The 16,429-nt window shown below is 21.2% G+C and overlaps 3 protein-coding genes and 1 long non-coding RNA gene across 9 annotated transcripts in view; 3 read left to right on the forward strand and 1 right to left on the reverse strand.

Moving 5' to 3' along the window:
* The window catches only part of LOC108001371 (protein Wnt-7b-like), a 183,718-nt gene extending 175,005 nt beyond the window's left edge, over positions 1 to 8,713 (forward strand). For 2 of the 5 annotated variants that reach the window (XM_062075742.1, XM_028668457.2), the window contains exons 3-8: positions 2,597 to 2,711; positions 3,417 to 3,488; positions 3,630 to 3,717; positions 6,310 to 6,489; positions 7,000 to 7,315; positions 7,927 to 8,709. In XM_062075742.1, the coding sequence (XP_061931726.1) occupies positions 2,597 to 2,711; positions 3,417 to 3,488; positions 3,630 to 3,717; positions 6,310 to 6,489; positions 7,000 to 7,315; positions 7,927 to 8,078 (923 nt within the window). In that variant the 3' untranslated portion in view covers positions 8,079 to 8,709. Of the gene's footprint in view, positions 1 to 2,596; positions 2,712 to 3,416; positions 3,489 to 3,629; positions 3,718 to 6,309; positions 6,490 to 6,999; positions 7,316 to 7,926 lie in introns of all 5 variants that reach the window. The other 3 variants (XM_028668456.2, XM_028668455.2, XM_017062342.3) reach the window with 3 other exon arrangements.
* A 1,433-nt stretch (positions 8,714 to 10,146) lies between these two features.
* LOC133666162 (uncharacterized) lies at positions 10,147 to 11,121 on the forward strand. The gene is made up of 3 exons (XR_009829902.1): positions 10,147 to 10,282; positions 10,487 to 10,624; positions 10,983 to 11,121. It is a non-coding gene; the product is annotated as an uncharacterized LOC133666162 (long non-coding RNA).
* On the reverse strand, positions 10,460 to 13,317 carry LOC108001308 (regulator of microtubule dynamics protein 1). Of its 2 annotated transcripts, none has more exons than XM_017062257.3 (4): positions 13,087 to 13,317; positions 12,655 to 12,849; positions 12,340 to 12,588; positions 10,460 to 12,261 (listed from the first exon to the last, which is right to left on the reverse strand). In XM_017062257.3, exons 1-4 carry the CDS (start codon positions 13,174 to 13,176, stop codon positions 11,914 to 11,916), a joined length of 882 nt encoding a protein of 293 aa, XP_016917746.1. In that variant the 5' UTR covers positions 13,177 to 13,317; the 3' UTR covers positions 10,460 to 11,913. The 2 variants fall into 2 exon arrangements, with proteins under 2 accessions (XP_016917746.1, XP_016917748.1); XM_017062259.3 differs by having other exon boundaries at positions 12,655 to 12,862; positions 12,940 to 13,309.
* Positions 13,318 to 13,685: 368 nt separating this feature from the next.
* Positions 13,686 to 15,906, forward strand: LOC108001303 (retinol dehydrogenase 13-like). Its single transcript, XM_017062253.3, has 6 exons — positions 13,686 to 14,315; positions 14,461 to 14,626; positions 14,772 to 14,880; positions 15,009 to 15,323; positions 15,425 to 15,632; positions 15,758 to 15,906. Exons 1-6 carry the CDS (start codon positions 14,239 to 14,241, stop codon positions 15,858 to 15,860), a joined length of 978 nt encoding a protein of 325 aa, XP_016917742.1. The 5' UTR covers positions 13,686 to 14,238; the 3' UTR covers positions 15,861 to 15,906.
* The last annotated feature ends 523 nt before the right edge of the window (positions 15,907 to 16,429 follow it).

Consider the following 16,429-nt stretch of genomic DNA (forward strand, 5'->3'; position numbering starts at 1 on the left):
AATGAAGTAGATCGAATCACTTGACGTGGATTAAAATGTGCGCCACGTGGACGAATTGAATTCGGCATGTGAGAACATTTTTTCTAATATTTTTTAATCCTTCGCTCAATTAAAGATAAATTAATCTGTTATCAAGATATTGTTCATTTCATCTATCATTAAATTTGATTATAATTTTGATATTTGGAAATTTAAACTGCATCAATTTTAGGTGAAATCTTGTATGTTAACATAATTTTATAATTATTTTTTTTATATTTATATATATAACATGCAAAATATTTACAATAGATATTTCTAAATTCTAAAAAATATTTCTTTCATTCTTTCAATATTTTTTATATCAAAATTAATCAAAAATACAAAAATTAAAATATTTCTCTTTCTTTATTGAAGTTTTGTTATTTTTGTTATTTTTGATCATTAAATTAAAATTTTGTACATAAATTTTACTTTTTAATGCAATAATTTGTTATATGAATAGTTTGTTATATGAATTAATTAAATTGTGCTTCTAAATAAGTTTTAATTTTAAATATATAGCATTATCTATTTTTTTGATCATTAATTATCTTAAAAATAACAATATAAAAATAAAAATGTCATTTACAATATAAATATTTGATCCTCGAATATACAAACTATTAATATATTCATAGAATCTTTCGAAAAATTGATTCTTCAGTTATCGAATATAATTGAGATAACAAAAATAAAACAATTTTATTTATTTCCGTTTTGCTTCATTTTATATAAACTTTTATTATTTATTTTTTCTAAAATAAATAAATAAATCTTAACTGATACTTTTGTATATAAATTTTTATGTTTATTTTGACTTCTAAAATCCTGATTGTTCAAAAGTAATATTTCATGCATTAATATATAACTGTACTTGATATTTGCGTTCCTAATCCCAACTTGTATTTTATTTTTGACAAGGGACTCGTAAATGTCTTTTAAAGTGATAAATTATATATATATGTCTAGGATATTTTGATTTATCTTGATTTTCTTAATATTATTACTTGCAAAAAAAAATGTTTTAAATAAAATTTAAATCTATCAAAGAATGCATAAAATATGAATGCATAAAAGTCACATAAAGATTAATTTTTAAATAAATATGTTTAAATAAATAGAATTTTATGTTTTTAATGCATCACGATGCAACTTGATATTTTCTATGAAAAAAATATCAATTTATACGTATATGCTTAAAAATTATTGCATAATAGAAAAAGGAAAACATAAGCAAACAAACAAACATTTTTTTATTTGTCATAATTTCTCATAATAAATTTTTCAAATTGAAATATTTCTTAAATTAATAATTTTTAAATATATATGAATTAATATTTTTTTATAAAAAATTTCAAGCTGCAATGTATTAAAAAATATATTTTTATTTGTTATTTATTATTTAATTTATAAATGTAATTTTATTTAATAAAAAAATTATATCTATGTTTTGAATTATTCAAAAAAAACTAATATACCATAATATGCTTTCCTTAACTGTATTCAATTTTTATTTGAAATATTTTTCACTGTTAATAATGTCAAGAAAATCATGAAAGATATTTTATATATGTATAAATAAACAAATGCATATGAATTACAATATATTATATATTTTCTTTTCTTTATGTTTCTCTTATTTATCATTAATTTTAATCATATTAATCATATTAATCATATTAATTTTCTAATTAAATTTTTTTAAATTTCTTTTATTATAAGAATATATTATAATAAGACAAATATAAATAATAATAAATATATACGAAATAAATCTTTTACTTATCAATAAATAATTATACAATTAAAATTTTGAAAAATAGAAAATTTTATGTGGATTCCCGGATTTTTTATTATTTTCAATTTAATTATGTATCCATTTTTCAATCATTTAAATTATAATTTTCTTATTATAATTTTCTATTACAACAAGTTAAAAATTATATTATATCATATATTAAAAACCGTTTCTATTTAAATAAAAAAATTCTTCATCGCCAATTTAATTATATAGTTTTATAAAGCATAAATATCGTTAAATCATCGTTATATTATATTATATAATAATTTTTTTACATAGAGCAATAACAAGAAACTACATAATATTAATTTTTACATTAAAGAAACAAATTATAATATAATATAAATTATAACAAAATAAAAATTATTTCAATATTTTTCTTCAAGTGTTACTTTAAAAAATTTCAAATGAAGCAAAATTTTCATTATTAAGGAAGTTTTTCTATAGAAAAACTTCAAAAAAATTGGAAAAATTAAACGCAAAATAAGTGGTTTCAAGAGAAGTTTTATTAAAACCTAACGAATACTTTTCTTCATTCAAACGTCCAGGTGTTCAACATGGACAATTAACACTTTTTTTCACAAAATCCCTCTTTTTCTTTGCATTGTTCCGAGGACGACACCGTAACTCATTGTAACTCTATTTGTAACATACTCACGGCAGGTTTTTACTTAGCTGGAAATCCCTATACACGTTTCGTACTTATCGACACAAACTGGACAGACCTGCTTCGACGCCATATCTAACAGGAAATTTCTCACTGATCTATTTCAGGAAGCAGGGAAGCAGCTTTCACGTATGCAATAAGTTCAGCGGGTGTAACGTACGCCGTAACCGCAGCTTGCAGCAGGGGCAACATCACCGACTGTGGTTGCGAACCCACCGTAAGGTAAACTCTTACTGTTGTACTTGCTTTACTCTGGCCTATAAATATTAGTCGTTAACGGGATCAGGTATAAAATATTATTTACCTAATTCTAATTCTTCCGTAAAGTAACGGTTTCTAATAAAAGGAATTTTCGAAGTATTAAGGTTCTTAAAGTATTAAGATTCTCGAAGTATTAAGATTTTCGAAGTATTAAGATTCAATTCTCGAAGAATTAAGAATCTATTATGAGGATTAAGCTAAATTTTTTCAGAAAGATCTGTGAATAAGTCGTTCCGAATAAATATTGAAAACATAATTATTATTAGATTTATTCATAAATTTTTGTCGCAAAATTAAAAAGATTCGTAATAATTTATGAGAAACAAAATTATACATTATAACGAAATTTAAGAAAAATTTTGAAAAAGAATTATGTTCATCAATCTTTATTAATAATAATTTTATTTTTCTTATTTTTTATTTGGTTCACTTTTTATTATACTATTATAAAAATTATAATTGCTTGTCTTCATATATTTCACTAATAAAATTTTTCAAATATTTTATTACTTTTTCAAATTTTCATTATATTTTTATTCTAAAAAATTTATAAACTTATTAAAATTTTTTTAGAAAAAATATTGTATAAAAATTAATAATGAAATTTTTTCATCACGAATTTAATGAGTTATTGGTTCATCAAGGTTTGGATGTTCTTTTTTGCAGGACGAGAAAGGAGTTGCCACCAAATGGTTGGGAATGGGGCGGTTGCAGTGCAGATGTCACATATGGGATGAGGTAAGGGATTAACCCGGAACCCTAATGAATTCGTAGTCGGTTCCTTTTGCACGTATCATGTGCGTGTAAAACCTCTATGACATTGTACGTCACGACAGTTGTTATACACGCATGAATTTTAATATTATAATTTAATGTTAGGTTCGCGCGTAGGTTTCTGGATGCGAGGGAAGTCGAGGGTGATGCGAGAAGCCTGATGAATCTTCATAATAATAAAGCTGGTCGAAAGGTAAGTAATACTAGTCACTCTTAATGAATCATTCCTTTTAACGCTACAAAAACTAAGATTGAATTTTCCTTAAATAAATAAATGAATATATTCGTTTTTATTATAAACTATTTTTCATATAATTATATAATTAAATTACGTAATATGACATCCTATTTGCGGAAGATTGATTTCGAAATTTTCTTCTGATATCAAAATCTATGAATAACAAATTCTATGATATATACAAATTATACATATTATATATATATACTTATTATTGTTATATGTAAGTATATATTTTATGATAATATTTTATAATAATAATATTATATGAGATTGAAAAATTATTTATTATATGTATTTAATTATTTTTATTATTTAAAATCAAATTTGCAAATTTATTCCAAACATATTATATTTTGAATGTAAATTTTTCAGATTAAGGATAAATAAAACTGTTAATTAATAATATAATTCTATTGTATTATTTTTTTCTATATATATATTTTATTTAACAAAAAGATTAAACAAAAATTAGTCAGTATTCATATTATATTATAAAAACATGATTAATATAAAAAATAAAAATTTGTTATTATTATAATGCTTTTTGATGAATGTAAATTTTGTTTAAAATTAGTAAATTAGATAAATATTATGTAAATAAAAAAATATAAATAAAATTCTTGTTCTTAGAAATTTCTTATGAACCATTCAATAGTTTTCTATTTTAAATTATATCTTTAGCAGGTATAAGAAAATAGGGACAAAAATGACTAAGAATTGTTGAATGCAGGTATTTGTATAATTTATGAGGATACTTTCTAACAGTATTAGGTATTGTAAAATTGCTGACATTTGCAGATAATCTTATCATCTGTGTGCGTAGTATAATTTTTTGGTTTTATTTTTCTATGATTTTTAATATGAATTTTATTTTTTTCTTATGAAATTTTTATTTTTATAATTATATACATAATTTTTATTTTTATAAAATTAAGCATATAAATAAATATTGGCATCAATCAATTAAATTATTTAAGTTGATATTTGAGAAATTAATCATTCAAATAATGCAATTGATTTAATCGTAATTATATCATTATATCATTAATCATAATCGATCATTAAAAGTGTTAATTTTCAATCGTTATCAGTTCATTAATTGTTAATTTCTAAATTAAAATAAATTTCTATTTGATATAAAATATGAACAAATAGTTAACAATTATTCAGAAAAGAAAAATAATTTTAAATATGATTCAAAATAAAAAAAAATAAAATAAAATAAAATCAATTACAATCGAAATAATCATTATTGATAAGATAAATTTTCTCTACGATATACTTCCTGAAACTTTAGCGTTCGACAATATCCTTCCATTTTTACGAGTCAAAAAATCAATTTGAATTAAGAGCAAACGCAGGTTCAGAAACAAATCAAGGCGGGGGAGTATAAGGCAGGGTCGACGATCGAAACGAAAGGTTAGCGAAAGATCGCGTTCCGCCTTAGGTAGGGCGGATAAATGGCGGCGTTTTAATTGGGGAAAGTTGGTGAGCTTTCGTCTTTCTCGATGGGCTTTATTATCGAGGCGGTAATAAAAACGCGCATATATCGTCCGGTTGCCCTCCACGTGCATGTACGATCTGTGCACGCGCGTACAGACATGGCTAACGATTTATTCTTAACGTCGATCGCCTCGCCATACCGCATACTTTATGCTCCAGACGATTTTTTTCAACCCACCTCTGCACCCGCCCCTCACCGTCTCCCGATAATTCGAAATGTAAACCAGTTTTCTGAGCATACGCGTCGGACCGTCGGACACACAATGAGCGAGAAGGAGAAACGCGTGCATCGAAACATTTGAGTAATCGTGTTCTATAAATTAAACATTTCTCTTTTTTTTTTTTATCGAAAATTTTAATTCCATAATGTGCACAAAAAAGAAACAAAGCATGACAATGACTTTTGTGATAAATTTTACGAATTTTTAAATTTTCTTTTATGTCATATGTACTTTATTCATAACTTTATATTTTTGTTAATATAAAGTAAAAATATTTTTATTTCATTTACGTGTATTTATATATGTATAGATAAATGGAAAATGCAAGAAAGATTAATTAAGATCGTGTAATATTTTTATTATATTTTTATGATATAATTAAATAATAAATTAAATTTTAGTTTAAAAAAATACTAATAAATAAATAAATTAAAATAAATTTTAACCATTTTCGTATGATGTGATTCAAAAAGTCATGAATATGTTTATGATTATATAATTGTCGTTATCATTATGTATTTGAACAATATAATTACAATAACAAAATGATGAAAAATAAATGTTAAAATTATTATTTTGGTTTTATTTTAATATAATTATAAAAAAATAAAATAAAAGTAAAATTGGGATTTTAAATACTTTTTATGTTATTAAATATTATTATATTATTATGAACATGATCAATTTGAAAGGATTTCTAAACGTTACATCGATTATGTTAAAAGTAATCGATTCTTAACATGGAATAAAACATAGAAATTTGAAATAGCGATAAATGATATTGTTTAGTTGAATCATGTAAATATTTGTTTCTTTGCAGATAGTTAAAGCTCTTCTGCGAACAGAATGCAAATGTCATGGCGTGTCCGGCTCTTGCACCGTAAGAACCTGCTGGCGAACTTTGCCTAGTTTTCGTCAGATCGGCGATGCATTGATGAAAAAGTATTACAGAGCCAGGCCTGTCATAGCGATTACCCCACCGCCACCCCCTACGATGCAGGTAATTTCTATAAAAATGTGTCAAATGTGTTGTTAAAATTCAACATATAATTATTCTGCACAAAAATGGAATATATAATATCCAGTTCATTCGACACAATAATATAATTATGAACTGAAAATTTTTAATTTAACGTGTCATTAATATAAAAAATTTTAATTAAAAATTTAATAATATGTATCTTTGAAAATAATTATTAATGTACGAATAATTTTTACGAACAATTGTATATACATATAAATATTTTGCATTTTAAATTATCAAATATCTTATAAAAAACAATATTATAAAAGAAAGTGGAATTTTAATAACCGAAAATTAATATAATAATTTTACAATCTTATATCCAAAGATTTAATACAATAATACTTGTAAATTAGTTCGAGACAAGTAAATGAAAATAAATTCGATATAACATTTCGAAATCTATACGATACCATAAATGTACCGTTACTTCGTACACTTTATTATTATATTACAAATCATTCACAAATTTTATGTTCTTCATAGAGTTTAGAAACGCTACACTCGACATCGGCAGAAATGGTGCCGATTTTAGGAAACGATGCGAAAACCCAAGGGAAACCGAACGATGTTGGAAAATCCCGACATGATCGACAACCTCCAAAAAAAGCGACGAAACCAAGAAGGCCCCACTTAGTGTTAAAAAGAACTAAATCGAACGGTGGATCGAGCGTGGGACAGAAAAGGATTCCAAAGAGAAACGAGTTAGTTTTTCTACAACCATCCCCTAATTACTGCGAGCCGGATTTGGTGCAAGGAAGCCTGGGAACGCAAGGCAGATATTGTAATCGTACAAGCAAGGGTAAATTATTGTTGCATTATATCAGCTACTTATTTTTCTATTTAATTATTGATTATTTCTCATGTTATATTGTATCATGTAAAAATGGACATACAAATTGGAAATAATCTAATAATCAACTAAGTTATCTTTAACAAAATATAAAAAAATTTATCCGTACATTCGTACAGAATGCAATTTATCGAGCATCTTTAAAATATCAATTGTATCAAAACCAAAACAAATACAAAAACAATTGGCAAAACAACATTATCGAAGCTTATAAAGTTATTAAATTATAAACAATTAAGTTTGCATCAAATGAAGCAAAACGGAAATATAAAAAAAAACTATAAATAAATTAATTCTAATATAATTTAAAAAAAAAGAAAACAATCTAAAAGGAGTCCATTAAATGTCTATTAAAATTATATATATTATATAATCTTGATTTTTCATTTTATCCTAATATTCGTTAAAGTAAATAATTAATGATAAATTTTTGTATTATAATTTTTTTTAGATAATTTTTTTTTAAATAATCTTTTCAATACTAAAAAACAATTTTTTTCCCAATATTTAAAGAAAAATATTTTTTATATTAAAAAAAAATAAAATGATTAATTTTTCAGGTACTGATGGATGTGATTTGATGTGCTGTGGACGCGGTTATAATACACATCAATTTACAAGAACGTGGCAGTGCAGATGCAAATTTCATTGGTGCTGCCGCGTGCATTGTGAAACGTGTACCGAACGTACAGAAGAATACACGTGCAAATAAACATTCGAATGTGTTTGCAATCTTAATAATGTAAATATGTATTAGGCATAACAAGCGACAAAAAAGATTTCTTTTTAAATTAAATTCTCTAAATATTAGAGGAAAATTCTCTATAATTATTAGAGAATGTACAATCTCTATACGAAAAATAAATAAATTGCATTTCATCGAAAATAATGTAACATTGAATGCGAAATTTTTATAAAAATAAATACATATAATTGTAATAATCAACAAAGCGTTCCTTCTTATGCTTAAATTAATCTATTAAAAATATTCAATAAAAATCTTTGTAAGTTTTTGTAAAATTTTTGTTTATTATGTATATTTATGATATTAAGAAATAAAATAACAAATTGCTGAATGATAGATAAGAGGTAGCTTCGAGAATAATTATTTCGCAATAAGAAATATTAAATAAACTTATAGAAAAAATATCTATTAATAATTAATTCTGCTATAATATTTCAATTTGTATGTTTCACTCTTAATTTTATTTTAATAAATAACAATTTTATATTATTATTTTATTAAATAACAAATTACAATTGAAATTTTGAAATCAAATTGAACATTCATATTACATTAAACACTTAGATTTAAATAATAAAATTAGGATAAATTCAATTATTTATTAGATTTTTGGAGAAAATGTGTTTTATATATATATAAAATGAAGGATGAAAATAAAAAATAATTAAAATTATAATATACAAATTAAATCATAAATGATAATAAAAACATTAAATTTAATTATTAATTAGCTATTTTATGTAAAAATAAAAATGTATATTCTTTCTATCATTTTAAAATTAAAATTAATATCGATATAAATTAAAATTTAATTTATAATAATTATACTAATTTATTGTTCATTCATTTGTTTTTCAACTTTAAAATTTGTATTATATTTAATGCATACATATTTATCTTAAAATGATTCATATTCATTTAAAAAATTCATTTCAATACTTCTTTCTTTGTATTCAATAAATTCTTCGTATTGTCATATTTATTTTACTTAAAATAAATATTAATACAAAAGAAAATATAATATTTTATATTCTAAAAGTAAAATAAATAACATTGTCATTTTACTTTAAAAATAGCTACCTCTTATCCTTTTCTGCGAAAATTGAAGTTTGTGTTTATTATAATCTGAATATCGAAGAAATATAGCTTTCCATTCAAAATGTCTTCGGAAAGTTTTTCCTAAAACTTTTCAAAGTTATTAATCGTAAAATAATATTATAGTATACATATAACATTTCTTTAATTAAACTATTTTTTTAATAAAAATAAGGAAATAATATGATTTTTGTCGAAATGTACCAAAATTTTATTTCTTCATTTTTTCTAAAAATATTTCTAAAAATATTGTTATAATTTTTATATATTTTAAAAAATATAATTCACTATAGACAAGAATAATATTGGAAATTTTCAAAATATTTGAATTTATAATACATTTAAAGATGTGTTCCTGCATTTATTTTAAAATTATATTAATACAACGATAACATAATAAATAATAAAGCGATAATCGATATATATTTAATATTTTATATGTATAAATTATATCATTCATTCGAATAGCTTGATACATTTAGACAATATACTTCGAATAACTAATAAAATAATTATTACATTAACTTTTATCAATATATACACGTATAAATTAGAAACAATTATTATTTTAATAGTCCAATGATAATAGGATAAGATAGAAATAATGCGTAAATTATTTATTCAAAATCATAAATTATAAAAGTAAACAGTGTATTTGCTTTTTACTCGATAACTAATAAATTGGATGAAAGAATTTTTTTTCGATTTTAATTGTTATTATTTATTTTCTTTCATATTTTATATACAAAAAAAAGTATATAGTGATACAAACTATACAAACTAATTTCTATATCCACAATGTGTATATAGAATTTCCTAAAAGAAAGAAATTACTAAGAAAAGGGAAATATAGAAATTTAGGTAGTTGAACAAAATGACAAAAGGGTGCAATAATTCTTAAAAACCGTTATTCAGGTAGATCGACTATCTATATAAGTGCGAACTGTTGGAAATATTTGACATTTTCACTTTAAACATAAATCAGAGAGTTACTTAGTTGTGATTTCTTTCCATTGCAATTGCATTTTTACACACAAGAAAGCAAAGTTTTAATTTTTGCTAAATATTTCAAAATAGTGAGTGCATTAATAATAATTCAATTTTTTATAAAGTTACTTGCAAAATTATTTTATTCTATTTTATTATAATAAAATATTATTATAATAATATAATAAAATTATTATAATATATTATTATAATAAAATTAATAATAAACCTAGTATTACTTATATTTAAATTAAAATATATAATAATTTGTTTATTATAATTTATTTATCCAGTTAATTTTGGTGCGAACCAGTTAGAAATATTTGGCATTTTGGTACAAATACAAATCAGAGAATTTGTGTGATACAATTTGATCGCATTGCAGTGTACGTCTTTATACAAAAGACGTTTTTACTGAATATATTAAAACGGTGAGTACATTATTAATAATATATTATATAATAATTCAATTTTCAAATTGAACAAATACGTAAAGTTACATGGAATAAAGTGAAATAATATAAAATAAAATTATTTTATTCTATTTTATCAAAATTAATAATAATATATCCCGCATTACTTATATTTAAATTAAAATATATAATAATTTATTTTATTTATCATAATTAATTTATTCAATTATTTTTCGTTATTTGTTTTATATATAATAATAAATTATTAATTTTATCAATAATGACTTAAAAAAAATTTTCTTTATTTGTTGTTTTATTAATATTTCATAAATATTTTTAGTTTTATTTATTTTATATTTTGTATTTTTTATTTTAGCGTGTGGGTGACGATATCAGTTAATAATGGTTAACATGCCTATACATTATATTAATGATGAAAAAGAAGAAGATGAACTCTTAGATGCTATAAGGGAACATCAAAATTACTGTCCCTATTGCATGTTTAGACGATATTTCGAATTTTATCGAAATCTGCCGTTAGAAGATAGACAAAGATTTTTATTAATTTCAGAATACGAAATGCAACAAATGGAAGCAAAACGTCGAAGAGAAAAAAATTATGAGGAATTTATAGATCGATAAATTTATATCGATCAATTATTTCATTTCATTATATAATAATTGATATTAATATTATTTAAATAAAATGCAATTTTTTTTGTAATATGTGCAATTAACATAAAAAAATATTACAAATAAAAATGATATATATATATATATATACATATATATATATATATCGTTATATTATTTGTAGATTATAGCATTAAAAGTCAAAAAAATTTTTTTAATATCATTTCAAACTATGTTTTATTTGTTTCTAAACATATATGTAAATATACTATTTAAAAATTATTATATATAAAATATTTTATAAAATGTACATTATAATTATAAAATTAAATTTTGTAATTTCTCATTACTTCAGTTTTTAATAAAAATTTATATTTATAAAAACATTATAATTGTAAAATTAAATTTTTTAATTCCTCATTATTTCAGTTTTTAATAAAAATGTATATTTATAAAAACATAAATGTATACATATATTTAAAATATCAGTGTAAAAAATTATCACAAATAACTAAGAAAATTGTATTTTGTTTTAAATAAATAAATTTTACTTAAATGCTAAATTCTAAATTTATTTTATTCCTTTCATTAAAACTTAATTTAATTCTTATATATATATTTTTAATTCTTATATATATTTTATTATATATTGCACTCATGTCATATTTTATTTGTCAAAAATTTTTTAATAATTTCTGTGCTTCTTGTTTGGCATTACGATCATCATCATTTTTTGCAGGATAGTCTACAGTCATTTTTAAATATTTTAAAGCTTTTTCTTTGTTATTCAATTTTAAGTGTGTTTTACCCAACATTAATAAATTTTGACTATAGAAATTAGGTTCAATTTCTTCTGCATTTTCAAAATATTTTAATGCTTCCTCAAAAGATGAAGATGGTGGTTCTGCAAATATTACTGATGCAATTTTTCTTTGGTACCATGTTAAATCAGCAATTTGATAACACCAAGAACCTAGCATATACATAAGCGTTGGTTCTTTTGGATTTAATTCTATTGCTCTCTACAATATTAAATATTTATCTTTTTACTATATTATATATTAATTAATCAAATATTTAAAAATATAACAATTATATACCAGCATATGTTTTTTAATATTATATGATTCTTTTATTTGAGCTTTCATTCCTTCATAAAGAGTCTTAGAATTAAGAAGAATTGATGCCCATTTATGAGCAACCCAATGATCTTCTTTTATTTTAATAGCATCGAGTATTAAATGACAAGCTTCAAAAATTAATTTTTTTCCATCTATCTCATTAGCATTCTTAGACATTTTATACATTGCTCTACATAAACGCCATATAATTTCAACATCGCCACTATCCTATAAAAATTTATAGTTTAATTTCACAAATATATGTATTTTTAATATAAATATACATATAATTACTTTATAATTTATTAAAAACTTATATATTTCCTGATATTGCTCCTGATCATACAATGCATCAGCTTTTGCTATTAAAACTTCTTTTGTAGTTATAATTGTTTCGTTTTCACCTTTTATTTTTTTGAGACCCCAAAGAGCCATGACAGTAAATGAAGGCAGAGTATATAATTTTTTTAATATATGTTGATTGTTTCTCTAATAATAAAAACTAATGAAATATTTCTATATAATATATTAATATTTTTATAAAATATTGATAATAATAATTAATAATTTTACACTTACAATTTATAAAAGATAGTCATTTTATTATGACAGAATTAATAATGATTAAAAATAGAAAATTTTTCTGATTGCAATAAACATTAAAAATATTATTCAATAAGAAAAAATTAATAAAAAATAAGATCTAGCTTAGATATAATTCCAAACCTTTCGTGATAACTGAAAACTTCTATGAACAAATGATCTTTGTGATATTTTTATATGTCTCACAATAAATAATCCTTTCCGCAGCGACATTTTTTTAAAATTATATACAGAAAAAAATAAAAAATTTATTTGATATATAATATTTATAAATATATTTAATAATGATAACAGAACATTTCAAAAGTTCCACGTCACATCTATATACATATGATAATATACACAATTTCAAACAGACTGTCATATAGATTAATATATATTAATATACGTATTAAAATTCGCTATTTTTGATTCAATTTATCACAATATTATGTATTTTCAAAAATATAATATAAAATATAAAATATATAATTTTATATTTGTAATAAATATAAATTAATATTTCTAAATATTAAATCATTTTCATTAAATAATATGCAGTATTGAAAGCTTTATAATATAATAAAAAAAAATCTATAAAATATATAAATTTATTTATTATTTTTTGAATAATAACATATATTTTTAATACATTTTAATATATTATGATATATAATATAATATATATATATATATATATATAATATAATATATAAAATATATATAAAATATATATTTTAACCAATTCAAAATTGTAGTTTCATCGCAAACAAAGTATTAAATAGATTTATTACCTTATTTTATTTAGATCATATGTAATCTAAATTCTAATGTCTAATATATATATATATGATCTAAGGGATTTTACCTCTGAATTACTGATTGTATAAAAAATTAAATTCAATAATATAAATTAAATAAGATATATGCAGCATTATATTTGTAACGCATATATAATATAATAATTCTGTAATTTCATTTCAATCTAAATCGATAATATTCCATATAATACGAGAATAACGATCTCTCAACTTAAATAACAAAAATACATTAAATCTATATTATTTCTAATCTATGGTTTCATGATATTGGTTTCATATTGATAAGATATAAATATATATAGTTATATTGTTTACTTTTAAAAAGCACGTGCAAGCATGATATAAACAAAATATGATATAGTAAAACAAAAAATGATATAGTAAAGAAGTTAATCATACAGTAAAAAAGAAAAGTTATAATATTTTATTAAATCGCTGTTAAACTTTCTTATTATTGAAATTAAACTATACAAAAATGTTTTCGCGTATTGCAAAACCTTTTTATCTTTATTCAGCCGGTATAAGTATCATTGGTGGTGCATACTTATTAAAGTAATATATTTGTTCACTTTTTTTATAATCCTTTAATTTTCTAGTATTAATAATGTGTACACAATGTATAAATTGATATATTTATTGTTATATAGATGAAACTGAAATTATATTTTATTCCATTAGTTTTGTACATTCTTTTCAGAGATTATCTTGGTGGAAATTTATATGATAATACTGACAAATTAAATGATAAAGTAGTTATTGTAACAGGAGCAAATACTGGAATTGGTAAAGAAATAGCTCGTGATTTAGCCAAACGAGAAGCTAAAGTTATAATGGCTTGTAGAGATATGGACAAATGTGAAATTGTATTAATATTATTATCATTATTTTTGTTGTTGTTATTATCTATTAATAAAAGAAACAAAATAAAATATCAAATTGATAATGATAATAAAAATAATTTTAATTAATAAAAATCAAAATCTACAAATTTCTTTTTTGTTTTTCTAGGCACGTCGTGATATTGTAATAGAGAGCAAGAATAAATTTGTTTATTGTAGGGAATGTGATTTAGCATCTCAAGCAAGTATTAGAGATTTTGTAAAGCAATTTAAACAAGGTATAATTTGTGTTAAGATATAGAATTAAATTAAACACAATATTTAATATATATATAATTATATAGAATTAAATATATATGTAATATATATATGCAACATATTTAATGCATTTTTAATTCTATTATAGAGCATAACAATCTTCATATTCTCATAAATAATGCAGGAGTAATGAGATGTCCTAAGGAACATACTAAAGAAGGAATTGAAATGCAGTTTGGTGTAAATCACTTAGGACACTTTTTATTAACAAATTTGTTACTAGATGTTTTAAAAAGTTCTGCACCATCAAGAATTATAAACGTTTCAAGTAGTGCACATAAGCGTGGAAAAATTAAATTGGATGATTTAAATAGTGAAAAAAATTATGAGCCGGGTGAAGCATATGCACAAAGCAAATTAGCTAATATTCTGTTTACAAAAGAATTAGCAAATAAATTAAAAGGTATAATTACAGTTATATCGTAAAATAACATTTTAATTTAAATAATAATAATAATTTAATCATGGAACAATCATAAATATATTATTTTTTTTGTCATTTAGGAACTGGTGTTACAGTAAATGCAGTACATCCTGGTATAGTACGCACAGAAATAATGCGACATATGGGAATTTATCAATACTATTTTGGTAGATTGCTCACAGATTTATTAACATGGATATTTGTAAAAACACCTTTAAAAGGAGCACAACCGATTTTATTTGTTGCAATAGATCCATCTTTGAATGATGTGACTGGAGAATATTTTGTGTAAGAGTTTTCATATATTTACAATTTAAAATATTAATAAATTTAATATCATATATATACATATATATAATATTAAATTTGTATATATATAAATATATATATATGTATATATATTTTTGTTATAGTAATAATAAAATAGCAGATGTTTCAAGTGAAGCAAAAAATGATCAAATTGCAAGATGGCTATGGGTAGTTAGTGAAAAATGGACTAAATTAAATTATATGTAAATTGATTTAAATATAATAAATTTTATTAAAATTTATACTATTAAAATTCGTTTCAGATTATTAACTAAATTATATAGATAAAATTTAAAATATAAAATTATTTTTTTGTATAGATATATTTATTATATATTATATTATATTATATATAATATAATTAAATTAAAATAAAAGCAATTTTTAATTTATTTATATGAATATTAATTTTATCTTTATATATTGCAAAAAATGATCAATATTTTTTTTATTTTTTATTTTTTATTTTTACATAAGAATTTTGTATTTATATAAAATTTACAATATTATAAAAAAAATTAAAACTAATTGTAAAAAATATAAAATTATATTGTTTGTGTAAAATATAATTTATATAAATTATAACAATTTTTTATGGAATAGTATTGTTATACTATTGTATAAATTCAATTCTTTTTTCTTTTATTTTGCTTCAATTCTTTTTCTTTTATTTTTTTTCTCATTTTCATTTAGTATCCAATTTTATAATTTAATAATAGATTATTTTCCAACTTTATAATTTAATAATAGATTAAATCTTGCCATATTAAAACAGA

This window comes from Apis cerana, linkage group LG5 (genome assembly GCF_029169275.1).
Source record: "Apis cerana isolate GH-2021 linkage group LG5, AcerK_1.0, whole genome shotgun sequence".
NCBI classification, from domain to species: Eukaryota; Metazoa; Arthropoda; class Insecta; order Hymenoptera; family Apidae; genus Apis; species Apis cerana.